The 18,125-nt window shown below is 38.0% G+C and overlaps 1 protein-coding gene across 5 annotated transcripts in view; it reads right to left on the reverse strand.

Annotated features, from left to right (window-relative positions):
- Positions 1-18,125, reverse strand: part of NVL (nuclear VCP like) — a 102,937-nt gene that overhangs the window by 55,876 nt on the left and 28,936 nt on the right. For 4 of the 5 annotated variants that reach the window (XR_003794407.1, XR_003794408.1, XM_029228327.1 and 1 more), the window contains exons 13-16: positions 10,553-10,802; positions 8,622-8,840; positions 7,672-7,776; positions 2,510-2,572 (exon numbers count right to left, since the gene is read on the reverse strand). Coding sequence is in view for 3 of the 5 variants with exons in the window: in XM_029228327.1 (XP_029084160.1) it covers positions 2,510-2,572; positions 7,672-7,776; positions 8,622-8,840; positions 10,553-10,802 (637 nt within the window). In the remaining 2 variants the exon portion in view is untranslated. The remainder of the gene's footprint in view (positions 1-2,509; positions 2,573-7,671; positions 7,777-8,621; positions 8,841-10,552; positions 10,803-18,125) is intronic. The other variant, XM_029228328.1, reaches the window with a different exon arrangement.

The raw sequence follows: 18,125 nt of genomic DNA on the forward strand, positions 1-18,125 counted from the left end.
GGAAAAAAGTGGGCAATACTTAATATTTTTGAAAGTGTATATACTGTAAGATACAGCAATTCTACTGCTGAGTACATACCCTAGGGTGAAAATATCTCACAAATATGCGTAAGGATATATGTATATAATGTTCAACCTAAACATGAATCAAGAAAAAAACTGATGTTTTTAAGGGACTTCCCTGGTGGCACAGTGGTTAAGACTCTGTGCTCCCAGTGCAGGGGGCCTGGGTTCCATCTCTGGTCAGGGAACTAGATCCCACATGCACACTGCAACTAAGAGTTCGCATGCCACAACTAAGGAGCTGGCGAGCAGCAACTAAGGAGCCCGCCTGCCGCAACTAACACCTGGTGCAACCAAATAAATAAATAATTTTTTTTTTTTTTAAAAAAGAAAAAAAAACCTGATTTTTTTAAAAGTGTGGTTATACTCATTCAATGGACTATTGCACAGAGAATTAATAACTAGAGGTAAATATATCAATAAAGATAAATATTATAAATATAATGTTCAACAAAAATAACAATAAAATCAAGTTACAAAAGAACACATACCATTTATATAAAGTGGCTTTGTTTTTGCTTTACCATTTATAAAAGGAGTTCCAAACATATAATAAAAGTAGATATAATAGTTTAATAAACCCCAGATATACCCATCACCCTGCTTCATTATTATCAGCTCAATTCATGATCAACTTGCTTTATCTATACTCTGTCCACTTTTCTTTCTACTTGATATTTTGATGGAAAACCAAGACATCATAACTTTATTTGTAAATATTTCATTGTCTCTAAAAGATAATGTTTTAAAATATATATATATTTTTAAAATCCCATCATTTATAAATGTATTTATTTATTTATTTATGGCTGTGTTGGGTCTTCGTTGCTGTGTGCAGGCTTTCTCTAGTTGCGGCGAGCGGGGGCTACTCTTTGTTGTGGTGCGTGGGCTTCTCATTGTGGTGGCTTCTCTTGTTGCAGAGCACGGGCTCTAGGTGCATGGGCTGCAGTAGTTGTGGCACGTGGGCTCAGTAGTTGTGGCACACGGGGCTTAGTTGCTCTGTGGCACGTGGGATCTTCCCGGACCAGGGCTCGCATCTGTGTCCCCTGCATTGGCAGGCGGATTCTTAACCACTGAGCCACCAGGGAAGTCCAAAGATAATGGTTTTAACCTAACTACATCATTATCACACTTAAAAGTTATTTTCTTAATATAAACTGTCCGGTAGGTGTTCACATTTCCAATTCTCATAAACTTATTTTTTGAAACATGTAAAATAATACTACATGTTATTTAGGGATAAATATATAACATTTACAGTAAATGTAGAAAGAAGTGTACAGAATTAATAAACACCAAATTCAGGATTATAGTAAATTCTATGGGAAAGAGAATGGAGGACATGATTAGGGAAGGTTTGCAGGGGGCTTTGAGTATATATTGGGTTTTTTTTTTAAGGCTGGATGTTAGATACATGGAGGGGTCATTATATTACTCTTTATAACTTGTTATATGCTTGAAATATTTCATAGTAAAATTTTAAAAATATTACACTCTTAAAAAAAAAGTTACATTCTGTTAGCTCTCTAATATGCTAAAGGTAACATTTTGACTCTAGCTTGGTATGAAGGCCCTGCACTGCCTGGCTATTACTTTTTTTCCAGCCTCACCCTTCACCCCCCATCAATCCCTTCCCCTCAGCGCTTATTTTGAGTACCTCCTCCACTAGAAAGCCAAAATGAAGTGTAAGAAGAGTCAAGATAAAAGTACAAATCCTTATTTTAGGAGCAAACTAACATATTTAATAGGAAACAAAAAAAATTAGAGGGGGGATAAATTGAAAAAGCCTTTTAAAACAAATGATAACACTTTCATTTCTCCTTTGTTTGAATATTATGGAATGGCATTTTACTCTTCATAGGCATGAACAAGAAACAAGAAATTCAAAGTCTCTTAAATTTAAGATATAAGCTGCTTAAATGCAGAAAGAAGATATTATATAGTAGTTTAGTGATTTCTTTCCCAAGTATTTTTATTTATTAATCCTTAACTCATTTGAGTTATACAACAACAGGACAAGGAAAGCAGATCAAATGTCACCTCCACTATCCCCAAGCTGTTGGACATTGGCCAAGTTATACGACCCCTCCAAACTTAAGTTTCCTCATCTGTGAATCAGAGAAAAAAACAATTTGTATCTCACAGGGTGTTGAAGAATAATATATATAAAGGGCTTGACAAATTCAGAGTTAACACTTTAAATGTTGACTATTTTGATTATTTCCATTTTGCTGGTGAGAAAACTTAGGCTCAGAGGTTAACAGACTTAATTAAGAAAGCATTTATACACAGTAAATAGTACAGCAGAGCAAAGCTCAATCTCTTCACTCCTATTGCAGTGATTTTACCAAAAAACTCGACTGTTTCAATGATCTGAGGACCCTGTAATTTGAATGACCATTACTTTTCCTAATCAAAAATAATGGCTAATGCCACAACAACTTACCATATTTAGTAACTCAGGCCCCTTGACAGATATAAAATTTAACCCAGACTCATTTGCAACAGCCTAGTAAGAGAAAAAAGACACAAGACAAACATATAATAAAATAATAATAACAATAATTTGTGATAATACAAGAACTTTTTGTGGTTTATACTCTAGTTCCCCCTTTTTATAGCTGCCTCTTTCTCAAGGAGAGGAGACAAATGGGAATAAAAAGAAAATCAAAGGAAGTAAATGTGAACGTAAAACTTTCCACAGACTAGAAATCAGACTAGAAATCAGATGGAAATGACTTGAAACATTTATGTAAATGTTTTGTTTACATAAACATGGTATAGGTAAGTATATTTGTAGCCTTAGCTTAGAATCCTAGTGAAATCATAATCTCTGTATAAACAAATGCTGTGCCCAATGAAAGCAATCATTCATTCATTCATTCATAAACCAGAAGTCAAAAGCATCGGTATCAGTCTTTACAGTATTTACAGGTTATTTTGTTTAATAAAGAAAGATTAAACTGCATGGCTGAAAGCCAAAGAAAATAACAAAGGAGAAATATATGGTTATATGTGTAGAAGAATACAAAAATTACACTGAGAATGTAGAGATGAAACCCGAATAAAATCACTCACAACTTCAAAATGATCAGGGAATAAAGTTCTTTCCTATTCTTAGAACCTGATATCTGAGCTCAAGATTTATGTTCAACACATTCCTCAGCATCTCCCCTTGGATTTTTTTTTTTCTTTTTTTCATTTCACATTTGGATCTCATAGGATTTTAAAATCTGTTGTTTCCAAAGCAGGACTCCTGAATTTCTCCCAACTCTCCCCAAATCCCACACCCCAAACTCTTTTTCTCCCTATCCCAGTAAATATATTTTCTAAGCCAAAACCACGGTGTCTCCCCTTGATCTCTTGTCTTGTCAGGTCAGCCAATCCATCTGTAAGTTCTATTAGCTCTAATGCTAAAATGTAGGTGAGTCTGATACTTCCTATTTCTCCACTATACCACAATCCTCATCCAGATCATCATCACCTACTGTCTGGAGATGTAAAAAAACCAAACCAAACCAAACCAAAAAAACCCTAACTGGCTTCCTCTCTCTCTTTGCTTTCCTCCAATCCATTCTCCACTTAACTCAAAAATGTAAATGAAGGGGGGAGGGATAAACTGGGAGATTGGGGCTGACATATACACATTACTATATATAAAATAGATAACTAATAAGAACCTGCTGTATAGCACAGGGAACTCTACTGAATACTCTGTAATGGCCTATATGGGAAAAGAATCTAAAAAAAAAGAGTGGATATATATATATGTATAACTGATTCACTCTGCTGACACCTAAAACTAACACAACACTGTAAATCAACTATAATCCAATAAAAGATTTTTTTTAAATGTAAATGAGATCATCTAGTTTTACTATGTTTCTCATTTATTTTCAAGTACAAATTGAAATATTCACCATGGCTTGCAAGCCTGTATTTTGTGACATGACAGTTTCTTCTTAGTCCAGCCACTAGATCTTTCTCTGGTTCTCGAATTCACCAAGCCCTTTCCCACTCCGGGATTTTGCAACTGCTGTTCCCTCTATCTGGAAGACTCTTCCCCTTCTTTCTCTGCCTCTTCATGTGGCTATCTAGTCCTTCAGGACTCTGTTAAATATCACCATCCCCTGAATACCAAACCTAAAATAGCCACAACAGTTTATTTCCATCATAACTTAGCTGAATCTGCAATTTTATTGTTTTGTTTACTGCCTGCCTCTTCAAGACAGACAATAAATTCCATTAGAGTAGGTGTCATGTTCGCTAGTTTATCCCTAGCACCTTGCACAAGTTCTGGCAAAGTGTATGTAGCTCAACAAATACTGGTTGAATAAATGAATGCATGCAGGCGCTGCCAGGCAAAAACTGCTCAACATGTAGCTTATCCACATCTCGAAATCTCTGTCTTTCCGGCTGCCAATTTCTTAACTTTCCTACCTCTCACGTTCTAAGTAGAGTCAGGATACACATCTAATAAAGCATGATTCATCTACATTAGGTTTTCAACATCCATATGTGAGATAACTAAGATTTCACCCATTAAAACACCCAACAGAGTTCCTGAAATTATCAGAAATCTTTTGTCTTCTATTGATAAATGAAATACGGTGAATATAATTTAATTTTTTCATGGATATCATCATGAATCTTGTACTCAGTGTTAGGAGCTGTTTGCTTCCATACTATATAGTTGCAGATGACTAAATGATTTTTACTGTTCTCTTTCCAGTTTCCTTCTTATTAGTCACCAATTTTCAGTGTGTTGGCCCCCCAGCAATCACATGCCTTTACTTGATGCTATTTATATAATATGTGCTAGTGCTTAGAAATTTTTCATTATGTTATTGTTATCATGAGTAAACAAAACAACCAAGGTCATCCAAAATCTTAATTTTATAACCAATTCTAGGTTGCCAGGTTCTGACTCATAAGTGGTTCCATAACTTTACTCCAGTAACACTTTGCTTCTGCCATTCCAGGACATTTTCTATTACTTCTAGATTCTAGGGCATGTAGTCATGAATCTCTTGAAGCATCTAATAAAAGTGTGAACTCTCTCCCTAGAAAAAATACATATACTCATAATATATTGCCTGGGCTCATGGATCCAGTGAGCTGTTGAAGTCCATCCATGGAGTCCTAGGTAAGATTCCCTGCTCTAAATGGTCAGATACCAGAAATCTGACTGAACAGAGAGGGACCAAAATGTTGGCAATTTGGGGAGGCGGCGGGTGGGAAGAAGAGGAAAAATGTGATCTATGATGCCTTAACATTATTTAGGGATTTCAAATGATCTAAGCTAACTCCTTTCTGCTGTGAGCAGAAATAGTCAAAGGCAGATATAATTAAAACACAAACAAACATTACAAGGCACTCAGGCAAGGGAACTGCATCCACCCAGTGAATTCACATATTAGCTTGCAGGACCTTCTTTCTGGCTACGATTTTCTAAAACTGTTGTGAAAAAACATAGACCAGCAACTGTGGTGTTCTCCTTTCCCTCCTTTGTTTCCAAACTCCTTTACAGCAATGCCTTGTGAGAGTACTGAAAGCATTAAGCAAGGAAATTTAGTAATATAAGTAAAAATGTTTTTTAAAATGTACATGTATATTATATAGGGCAAATGGCACTGTGGATATTTGGTATTTACTGAGGAGCCGCAGATTATTCGGCTGCTGTGAAACTTATTAAAAATGCCATTAATTTTGATTTCTTATTTACAAGTAATCCAAATTTTTTTTTTTTTGCGGTATGCGGGCCTCTCACTGTTGTGGCCTCTCCCATTGCGGAGCACAGGCTCCGGACGCGCAGGCTCAGCAGCCATGACTCACGGGCCCAGCCGCTCCGCGGTATGTGGGATCTTCCTGGTCCGGGGCACGAACCCATGTCCCCTGCATCGGCAGGCGGACTCTCAACCACTGCGCCACCAGGGAAGCACAATCCAAATATTTTTAAAAGTTGATAAGGGTTAAGTAAATTATAGATGGAATATTATACAGACATTAAAAATGATGACTAATATAAGATACAGACAAGAAAAATGGTTCTAGTAAGCATGATTCCAAAGGAAAAAAATCACAAAAGACTAAGAAATTCGCCCACATAAATATGAAAAAAACCCCAAAACAAAAGTGTCAAAACTATGATCAATAAAGTAAGAATGCCAAAAACACTGACAAACTACAAATGTAACAGATCTTACTATATGAAGAGTGATTATAAATAAGAAAATCACAAGCATGTTAAGAAAACAAAGGATACAAACAGACAATTCATAAAGAAAAAAGCCAATAAACACATATTATTTTTAAAAGCCCACTAGTAGCTTTTAAAACATAACTTAAAAACTGTAAGGTAACCATTTTTACCTATTAGTCAAATATTAAAAACAATGTTAATGGCTATTGCTAATCTGGGGTGTTGGGGAAATGGATACTCATACCCTATATGGATGAAACTGGTACAGACTTTTTGGAAGACACTTTGGTAACAGATCAAGTGTAACTGGGTAATGGATCATTTTGATCGAGTGGTAATGGATCAAAAGCTTTAAATACATGCATTCTTTTTATTAAAAAATTATTTAGGAATGCATTCTATTAAAATTACCCGTCGAGGTACAAAAATGTAAGCACACGACTGTTTCATGCAGTGTTGTTTTAATAGGGGAATCATTTCCATAAATTATAGAGCATCTTTTTTTTTTTGTGGTACGCGGGCCTCTCACTGTCGTGGCCTCTCCCGTTGCGGAGCACAGGCTCTGGACGCACAGGCTCAGTGGCCATGGCTCACAGGCCCAGCTGCTCCGCGGCATGTGGGATCTTCCCAGACCAGGGCATGAACCCGTGTCCCCTGCATTGGCAGGCGGACTCTCAACCACTGCGCCACCAGGGGAGCCCAATTATAGAGCATCTTTATGGCAGAATACTACACAGGCATTAAAAATACCGATGTGTATCTGTATATACTGACATGGGAAGATGTTCAAGAAATATTGATAAGTGAGAAATGCATGTTTAAAAACCTTATAGTTGTAAATATATGTATAAAAGTTATTCATATTATCTTGATATATATGTACAAAAGAACATCTGGAAGGACTAAGAACAAAATGAAACAGTGGTTACTAGCAGGCAATAGTGAGAGGATTATAAGTGATGCTTTTCCCTTTTGCTTATATATATTTTCTATTGTAAAAAACTAATTTTTCAAAATAACATTTGTAATAAGGAATGTAAAATACTTAACTTATAAATAATAACCATATCAAAGCAGGAAACAAGGTCAGCTATAAACTACAACTATGCAATAATGTTCATTAAAAACTCAGAATATAATACACGGAAAACATGAAAATTTCTGTGTTAAAATCAATGGGGTTATGGTAGATTTAAAATTTTCTTTTCCAAATTTGCAATGATATACCTTGTGTAATTAAAATTAAAGTGGGAAACTTTCCTGAAGAAAATTGTCAGTCTTTCCAAAATGAAATTCTAATAATATGAAAATATGCAAAAATATCTCACTGTAACATTTAAAGTTAAATCCATGTTATCCTAACTGATAGTAAGAAATAAAATACATGCAGTTGAATTATTCCATACCTTTGCCAGCAGAGTTTTCCCACAGCCAGGGGGACCAGCAAGGAGGACTCCAGCTGGAGTCTCCAACCCAAGAGCTTTGAACTGATCTGGGTTACGTACTGGTGCCTGGAAAAAACAATCCCAACATCAATGTGTTACAAATGTCCACTTCCTACTGCATATTCACATCATCTCTAGATGCCTATTTTCAACACTGATTGTGAGGCCTGAAGATAAGAACAGTGCCTGGCACAGACTGCTTGCCTCTGTTTCAACCATGAGGTAAGTGGTGATAAATTTAAAATCCCTGCTCTTGAAAAATTCATACTTAAATGTAAGTTCTGAAAACATTTTAGATACAGTATTTCAACATTTTAAACTCAATTATTAGAAAACGTAGATTTTCTAAATCTATAATCTAAATCTATAACCTAGATTTCTAGGTTATAAAGATTTTAAGCAATGGCCCCCTTTAAGAAATCAGAAGCAGTGGTACTCTATGTAATCAAAAGCAAGAGACACCTGTTCACTATCATCTCCACGAATTTTCTCTTTCAGTAGTTACACACCTCTAAAGGGATCATACATCATTAATGAACCATGAAATGATCAGGGAAGTGGAAAAGTAAGAGTAAATGAAAATCCAAAGTTTCACGGGCATTAGAACTGCTTTGACCCTTATGAGCGTGATCAAGTTCAGAAAGTATTTCTCAAATAATTTATTCTCGGTTAAAACCTAAAATCTTTTCTTTTCTTCTTTAAACTCACTGCCATAGAATTCAAGCACAACTAAAAGAAAAAATCTAAAGCAGATCTCAGAAGAATGAAAAACCATCATTGGGGGCTTAATAATAATACAACAGATAAAAGAAAATATACAGTTAAGCCAATTTAGACATACAACCTAGTACACACGCATGGTCGTTTACCCATCACACACGCCAACAACAGTTAGCGGCAGATATACCTACCAATATTGCCATGGTGAGCTCCTCTCTAATGTCTTCCAGGGCACCAATATCTGCCCATGTCACATTAGGGACAGTGACAAAGCCTTCCCTTTTAGCAGAGGGTTGGACAGAGGATAGAGCAACAATGAAATCATTCAACTCAAGGCACAGCCCTTGCAGCTGCTCCTCTGAGAGGGGATCTTGGTTCCTCAGCAACCCCAAGAGCCTTTGCAATTCATCCTGAAAGGGAACAAATGAGGGGGAAAAAATGAAAAACCACAAAGTTTGTTGAAAACGTTATTGTTTGTACTTTAAAAAATTATTACTCCAATATTTCTGTAAACTACACGAACTTCTATGCATTAAAATAATTTTCTCTATTGACAGAGGTCACTTATTTTGCTCCAAATGGATTATTTGATTTAGTCAAGCAAAAATACATCGACTATCATCAACTATAGAAGAATGATTTTTATTTACTCTACTAGGGCTAGCTATAGCAAACATAAGCAGTTGGCAAATATTCATTTCAACAATCATGTTACTTCCATTCTTCATTTACAAATATTCATGAAACAGCTGAATTTTGACGAAATTAAAACAAAGTTACTCTGGCGGCAGTTTAATTTAATAATATGGCTCTGTGACAGTTTATCAACTAAACAGAAAGCAGGCAATTTTCCTAGTACGAATGAATCTTGAACTTCAAAGGCAGATTTCTTGCTTTGCGAGGAATATGAAAGAACAGGTGTAGAAAGTAACTCTGAATAATTCAACTTATAAAAGCCTAATTTATATGCAATATTATAAAAGGAATGAGTTTACTATTATTTTTAACAGATATCATTGTGGTTCCAAATGAGTACGGAACAAACAAATGATTTGAAAACAAAAGACTTAGATCTAAGTTCCTGCTCTGGAAAGTAGAGGTCGTGTGGCCTCGGGCAAGTCACAATCTCTTAAGCTTAGTTTCTTTGATTATGAAATGGGAAAAGTAATGATATTTACTTAACAAAGTTATATGGAGCAAGTTATATAATATGTAAAAGTGCCCTGTGCCAGCTATAAAATGCTATATAAATGTTATACTGAGTATTCATGACTCACAAAACTCAAAATTTTAACAGATCTTGGATAATAAATGTCCCTCTCACATTCTCAGCACTGTCCTCCAGCACCATTTGCAGCTAGGGACAAGGATATGGTTGCATCAGCAGACTATCTTAGTATATCAAACCAAAAGGTAACCTGGAAATATAACAAAATGCCAGTGTTCTCATAAGAGCTGGAAAACATTTTGTGTAAAGTATTAGAGTAAACACCAAAGGCTTTATGGGCCATGCGGTTTCTGCTGTATGGATGTCTATGCGAATTCAGCTGTGAAGTGTGAAAGTAGAAAAAGACTCCGCGTCAATAAAGGTGCATGGGGACCTCCCTGGTGGCACAGTGGTTAAGACTCTGCGCTTCAACACAGGGGGCCCAGGTTGGATCCTGGTCAGGGAACTAGATCCCACATGCCTGCCACAACTAAGAGTTCACATGCCACAACTGAGGAGCCCGCGAGCCGCAATTAAGACCTGGCGCAACCAAAAAGAAAAAAAAAAAGTATTAAAAAATAAAATAAAAAATAAAGGAGCATGGCTGTGCTCCAATATAACTTTAGTTTACAAAAACAGGCAGTGAGCAGGTGGGCCATAGTTTGCCAACACCTGCTGTAGATTTCATAATCATTATTGTAAAAGGAATTTATTCAGAATCAACTGAAAAAAGTAAAACAACTTGTACTTTTGAAATTATAGACACTCTGGGTGTAACTGATAATTACTCTAAAGATACAATGCCAATGAAACAAAAAATCATAAACCTCAACTATATTGACACTTGCCTGCTTGTAAGATAACACATATTAAAAATGTTTAAATGACAGTTTAAGGTACCTATAGAGAAAGCACCTGTGTTTTAGAAGTGGGTTCAGTTCCAATCCTTTCTTCCTGGCCTCCTTCAGAGGGCAAACCTTCAATCTCAGGATTCTTCTGCTGCTGCTCCTGCAGCTTCATTAAGACCCTGTTGACTGCACACATGGCTGCCTCTCGGCAGAGTGCCATCAGGTCAGCACCAACAAAGCCCGGTGTTAGGTGTGCTAAGTGACGAAAATGAAAAGTTTCGGGAAGTCTTACTTTTCTGCACAAAGTTTGAAGTATTCTGTAGAAAAGACAAGGAAAAGAAATTCAGATTCCTAACCTACTAGTAAAAACAAGTCACGGAATATATTTATTTGAAGCCTTTCCTCTCTGTCAGTGGTATCATAATAGGTAGTAAGATCAAATAGCTCACTCATTCAGCAAATGCTAAATCGCTATAATATATCCTACCTTATTCCAATAGGGGTTAATACATACACATATCTGCTTTTTTAGAAACGTTATTAAATTCTGTGAAGAATAAAATATTGGTTTTTAAAAAATATTCTGCCTTTAAGAATTTTACAGTATTATAGAGGAAAATAAGACAAATGATTTATGAGGATATAAGGTAAATTCTACTTTTAGAGTAGTTTAAATGGACATCTGCCAGCAATAAAAAAGTCTCTAAACTCAAAATCAACCATTAATTTTATTCATCACGAAAAGTTATGCTGATACAAACTTTAATATCCGATTTTATATTAGGACAGTTATTTCTCCAACTTCATCTTTATTTACTGCTCATCCTTTGTACTTATGTGTGAAAAATTTTGCTCAACTGAACTGGCAACATGGTATGTGTCAATGAAATATGGACTCTGGATAATTATTATTATTAAAGGAATACCTTAAACAATTTCTGGTAAGATTTACTGAATAAAACTTAAAAGCAGTAAAGATATTCAGGACAAAAGGTCTGATGCCAGGGACTTCCCTGGTGGTCCAGTGGTTAAGAATCCATCTTGCAATGCAGAGGACGCCAGTTCGATCCCTGGTCAGGGAACTAAGATCCCACATGCCGTGGGGCAACTAAGCCCATGCACCACAACTAGAGAGCCCGCATGCCGCAACTACAGAGCCCACGTGCCACAACCAGAGAGAAGCCTATGTGCCACAACTAAAGAGAAGCCCACACGCTGCAACGAAAGATCCCGCATGCCACAACTAAGATCCAAGGCAGCGGAAAAAAAAAAAAAAAGGTCTGACGCCAGACCACTTGAGTCTGAATGCCAGCTCTGTCACTCTCTGTTATTTCGTTTTTGTGCTCCAGTTTTTCCATTTGTTAAATATATATTGCAGTAGCACTTAATAGTAGGGCTGTTAAGTGAATACATGCAAAGCTCCTAGAACAGTGACTGATCCACAATAAGTGCCCAATAAATGTTTGTTATTATTATTAGTTACATATTGTGATATTATAAATTAACTTGGACAAGAAAATATATTTTGAAATTTCCAAATTTGTAGGAGACTAATATTTTCAAATGTCAAGTTACTGGAGAATAAGTTACTATACAAATGTCATTTGGGATCATGTAAGTGAATAGAATAGAAGCAGATAAACATTTCTGACAAATGAAAAATAATTCACTTTGATACTGTAAACAATGGGAGCCAAGAAGAAGTCCCATTATAGAACTACTTCCTAAAGATACAGACCTGATTTGCTGCTATGCATAAGAATACTAAGAAATTTAGAATGTTAAGAAAACTAGCTAAGATAAAATAAATATCATCCTTTTTTTCAGTTACAGTCTACTCGTGAAAAAATGTAATTTTGGTCATCATACTATAACTCCACAGGAGGAGAAAATAACCATTAAGAGATTTCCAGTTTCAACACAGTTGAGTAAAAGTGTTTCAGCAATATTTCCTCCCCACCCCACCTCCAAAACAAAAACAAACAAACAAAACAAGAACAACAAACAGGAACACAAACTCCATGGTCAAAGAACCTAGGAAATTATCTGTACTCTACTCCCTCACCCCAAACCCCCCCATCCTATCCTGGAAGTACGGCAAAGAATTTGCAACAAGAGGATCAGTCTTTATCTCCGTGAGGTCTTTAAAAAGCTATCAACACTTGTCTTAGGCTATAGGCTTCAGTATGGCTCTATAATAAAGACAGGTATCTACACTGATATGAGATACTGAAGGAAACAGATATTTGTGGAGGGGGGGGTGCTGATATATGCATATTTTACTACCAGAGAAGACAAAGGCCACCCAACATGGGTCTCTCCGTGTCAGCTCTAGCTGGTGCCCTAAGAACTACAAATCCCTATAAAGATTCAAGTATTAGGAATTCCCAGAATAAAAACTCAGGTTTAATAATATAGCTGACTGTAAATGGGGTGAGTTTTAAAAAATAAACCTTTTATTTTATAAAGTTTTAGATTTATAGAATTAGTGCGAAGATAGTTCCGAGAACTCTGTACACCTCATACACCTCTCCTGTCATTAAGGAAAATTTTCAGGATTACTGGCCCAGTATTTTGTAGAATGTCCTTCAACTGGGATTGGTCTGATATTTTTGTCACAATTAGACTAGAGTAAAGCATTTTTGGGAAGAAGGCCACAGAGGTAAAGTGTCATTCTCATCATATCATTATCAAGGATACATACTGTCAACACAACTTATTGTTGTAGATGAACCTTGTAGTGAACCTTGACTACCAGGTTTGAGACGGTGTTTGAAAGGGTTTTCACTTTGAAGTTACTCTTCCCTCCCTTTCCATACTACACTCTCTGGAAGTAAGTCACTTACGTCTGGCTCACATTTAAGAAATAGGGAGCTATACTCCACCTCCTTAAGGGCAATGCAACCACATAAATTATTTGAAATTCTTTTGCATCAGAGAGTTGCCTATTCTCACCCATTTATTTATTCAATCATTTATTTCTATCAGTATAGGCTAACAAATACTTGACTATCTGTAATCTTGAACCAAAATTTATGAAGAAACTTGTGGAGAATGGTAAATGACCCTGCAGAGGGCACAAAGTCAAAATTAACGTTTTGCAGAAAGGTGCACTATTGAGAAGGAAGTATATTTGTCTGGTGGAACCTCAAAGACCATGAACCAGAGGCACCAAAGTGTTGAACTACAGAAATTAGGGCCACAGCAGGGAGCCAAAACACAGAAATTATCTGAAAATCTGCATAAGAAGTCCGAAAACGCCACATACCCTCCACCCTGTCAACCAGCAGGAGACCAGCAATGTACCCTCTGGTGAAACTGAACCAGGAGAGGGAAGCCCCAGGTTTGTAGACAACAGTTAAGATCAACTCCATCAGAAAAAAAGGTCAAAGTCTGTGTCCAGTCGCTCAACCTCCTGCCCCTGCCCCTGCCCCTGCCCCTGTCAGAAGACCAGCAGCTAGACAGACAGCCCCATGGTGTTGTCTGAAGATCTTTTTCTGAAAAATCTGAATTGGTTCAACAAAAAGAATCTACAGAAATAGATATTTGGAGTTTTCTAGCTCAAAATTTAGCTGGTCATATGACTGCTTTACAATGGCACTCACACTTCAACAAAGTAGCCTGTATTGTACACATGCAATTAGCCTCACTCTTAAGCTGCCAGCATGAAATAGTAATAGTAACAGCTCTCAACTGTCAAGACTTACCACATGCCAGGTCCTGTTATTATGACTTTATAAAGATAGCATTTCTCAGTGCAGTATAACATACAGACCCAAACAAACACATATACACACATATACATACACAAAGGAAAAAAAAAAAAACTTGGAGGAAACAGTGCAGAAAAAATTGTAAGAGGGCTAGCAAATGAAAAAAATTTGGCAATCATGAATTTCAGAAAAGTTACAAAGGTGAATAAATGACATGTGATCCTCATATAGGAACAATATTTATAAAGATGAGAAATGAAAATGCTAAATATGGATATAGTCAAACATCATAATACAACTACATACTACAAATATATGAACACGTTTGGATATCAGATAAATTATTATTTGTTAGGTATATAAAGGCATTGTGTAATGCTAAATAAAAAGTCTTTATTCATTAGATATGGACGTATTTATAGCTGAAATGATATAATGCCTGGGATTTGCATTAAAACACTCCAAGAAAAAAAAAGTGGGGGATAAATAAAACTGTGAAAATGTTGATAATTATTGAAACTGGGTGATAAAAACATGGGGTTTCATTATTGTGACCGTTCTAAAAAGCATGTTTGTAAATTCTCAACCCTCCTCTCAGTGGGAGGTGGGGCTATGTATGACTCCTCTTCTCAAATCTGGGCTGACCTGAGTGAGCAATCAACCAACAGAGAATAGTGGAATTGACGCTATGTGACCTCACTTCCAAGGCTAGAAGATATGCTGTAGAAAGAGCTTAGACCTCAGTGTCCAAGTCCAGGCCACCCCCTCCAGCATGGCCCCGGGTGGACTGGTGACCGGAGGATGCAGATCCTTGCTCCCAGGACCTGCCTCTCCCCCGGCCTCCTGGGGGAGAGTCACACGCCCAGGTGACAGAGCTGGGGTGTGTTAAGAGTGGCTGGTTTTGACTGCTGTTTTTTCCTCCCTTTGATGTAATGTTTTACAAATCCTGAGGTCAAGAACAGCAGTGCTGCCCAAGCTCCCAATGCAGGGGGCCCGGGTTCCATCCCTGATCAGGGAACTAGATCCCACATGCATGCTGCAACTAAGAGTTTGCATGCCATGACTAAGGAACCGGTGAGCTGCAACTAAGGAGCCCACGAACTGCAACTAAGACCCAGCACAACTATAACATAACATAACATAAAATGAACAGCAGTGTCACTTCAGCCTGTTCCCTGCAATCCTCATGCTGCAGCCCTAACCTGCCATGGAAGAACCCTTCCACCCTGAGGCTGCCCGACTCTGAGCAAGCCCACACTACCCTGTAAAGGGTGCCATGTGAGAGGCCTTCAGCGGACAAGACGAGAAAGGCGTTGGGGGGGCAGGAGGCAAGGAACAGACAAGATCAAATGATAGGTATACAGATAGCTAAGTAGGCAGACAAGCACAGCCCCGCTGCCCCAATCCTCCACATGTTCTAGCTCCAGATAGAGTCTCTGCAGCCACGGGAGACCCTGAGACATAACCAGCTGGCTGAGCCTCTCTGAATTCTTTATCCACAGAAATGGTGAGAAACAATAAAAATAAACTTGGGGGTGCTTTGTTTTGCAAGAATAGAAACCGAAACAATTATATTAGACTCCTTCTGTGTACACATTTTACATAATAAAATGCTTTTAAAGTTCAGAAAAATACCAATAACTACCTCAAAAACTTCTTTTCTTGCTATGTGCCAAATGTTATGCTAGGTCCACTGATTTAATTCTTACGAGAAGCCTTCAAGTTAAAGTATTATTATCGTTTTACAGATCACGTAAGGTCTTGTTATTATTACTATTACTGTATTTCAGATAAATAAACTAAAGCTGGGAAATGTTAAACATCTAGAAAAAAGCACAGGACATACGGACAGCGCTTGGATTCCCAGATAATTTCCTTCAATGACTCAAAGTTCCAGCACCTACTGAAGGCCTCTGCACCCCCGTCTCACCTGCCTCTGCCCTCTTCTCCACTTCATGGACCGTCATGCCCTGGACCTTATCAGCACCTGGATCTGTCCCACCTCTGAAATCACTAGCTCCAGCATCTCCTCTTCGCTCAGTCTCCCACACACCTGTTTTCAAACCTCAGTAGGTTCTCGGATTCACCTCATCAAATAGTCCTATTTTTACAATTTAAGAGTCCATAGTCTCTTTTTTTCTTTCTTAATCTAAATTCTAAATCTCTGCTTTCTCCGTGCCTGAACCTAGAACGTTGAGCATTGCTATGGGAAAAAAAAATCATTAAACCAGCCCTACTGGTACCATTCCATACCCCAATCCTAAACACTACCTGAAAATCCTGTTACCCCAGCCAGGTCATCTCAAATTAGCCAAAGAAGTAATTTCAGATCTTCATCCTCCTCAAACCTCTAACCTATCCATCATGAGCCTCACTTTCATCTGAAGATCTCGCTTTTTAATTCATAGAGACAACGCCCTCAATTTTCTAGTACCAAACTGATAATCCTTCTTGCCTGCATATCCATTCTTTCTCCCTTTACTATCATGTCAACAAATTAACCCTCGTTCTAAGGCCAGCACCGATACATAAGCTCTGACTCCCTGCTCCTCCCATTTCTCCTTCCCATCAACCCGTAAGGACACCACTCAAGCTTCTCCCACCTTAGAAAAGTCCTCTCTAGACACCCCATTACCACCTCATGAAGCCACCACAACCTTCTGCCTTCTCCCTCGCTGCAGACTCTCCTGAGTGAACCGTGGAAGTCTGCTGCTCTCGCTTTTTCAGTTTCCCTTTACTCCTCAACCATTCCAACCTGGAGTTTACCTCTACCATTCCACTCAAACAGCTTTTTGTTAAGGTCACTGGTGACCTCTAGGCTGCTCAATTCAAAGACACTTTTTCAGCCCTCCCTCCCTGGACCTCTCATTCCTCCCTCTGGAAACACAGACTTCTCTTGGCTTCCATTACACAACTTTCTCTTCATTTTCCCAATGCTTCTGGCTGATCTTCCTACATCCTGAGCCTGTTAGCCTCTTCAGGCCTGTCCCAGAACCTCTGACATGTTCTCTTCACACTCTCTCTGGACAATCTCATCTACTTTCTTAACTCCAACTGCCATCAATACATTGATGATTCCTAAATGTTGGCTTCTCTGGAGATCCAGACTCATTTGTCCAATTGCCAACTTGACATCTCTACTTGGACATCCTGCAATTGCCTCTAAACTCCATCTATCCCTAAATCCTCTTCCAAAATCTGCTTATCCTCCAGTATTTCCCACCCCTTAAGCACCTGAAAACCATCAGGTGCTTAAGCGAGAAATCTGGGAATATTTCCCTCTTGTTCATAGCCCCCACCTCTCCACACATATATTCTATTGATAAACATAACTTATTGATTCTACTTCCTAAATGTCTCCAGTTATCTCGATTTGCACTCCAACCTCTTTAAGCCCACCCACCATTGCCTCTGGATATCATAACAGCTCCCTCACTGGGCTACCACAACCCATCTTGCTCTCCTGTCATTCCTTATTCACACTGCAGCTACAGCGACCTTCTCAAAACAAAAATCTGTTTCTATCACTGTCCTGCTTAATTTAATTGCTTCCTACCACTTACAGAATAAGTCCAAAACCCTTACCAAGGTATCTGTGAGCTGGATTCTGTACACCTCTGCAGCCTTTCCACATCCTATCTCTACTTCTATAGCCATATTCTTCTTCTAGTTCCCTGGACATACTGAGCTCTCAGTCACCTTAGGGCCTTTACACATGCTATTCCTACCAATACTCTCATCACTCTCACCATGTGATCAGTTAATTGCTATTTATTCTTTGAATCTCAGCTTCCTCAGAGACGCCTTTAAGAACCTAAGAACCGCCAGACCGCGACTTCCCTGGTGGTCAAGTGGCTAAGACTCCGCCCTCCCAATGCAGGGGGCCTGGGTTCGATCCCTGGTCAGGAAACTAGATTCTGCATGCCA

Source organism: Monodon monoceros, unplaced genomic scaffold (genome assembly GCF_005190385.1).
Source record: "Monodon monoceros isolate NGI ecotype Baffin Bay Population unplaced genomic scaffold, NGI_Narwhal_1 Super_Scaffold_18, whole genome shotgun sequence".
Classification (NCBI taxonomy): Eukaryota; Metazoa; Chordata; class Mammalia; order Artiodactyla; family Monodontidae; genus Monodon; species Monodon monoceros.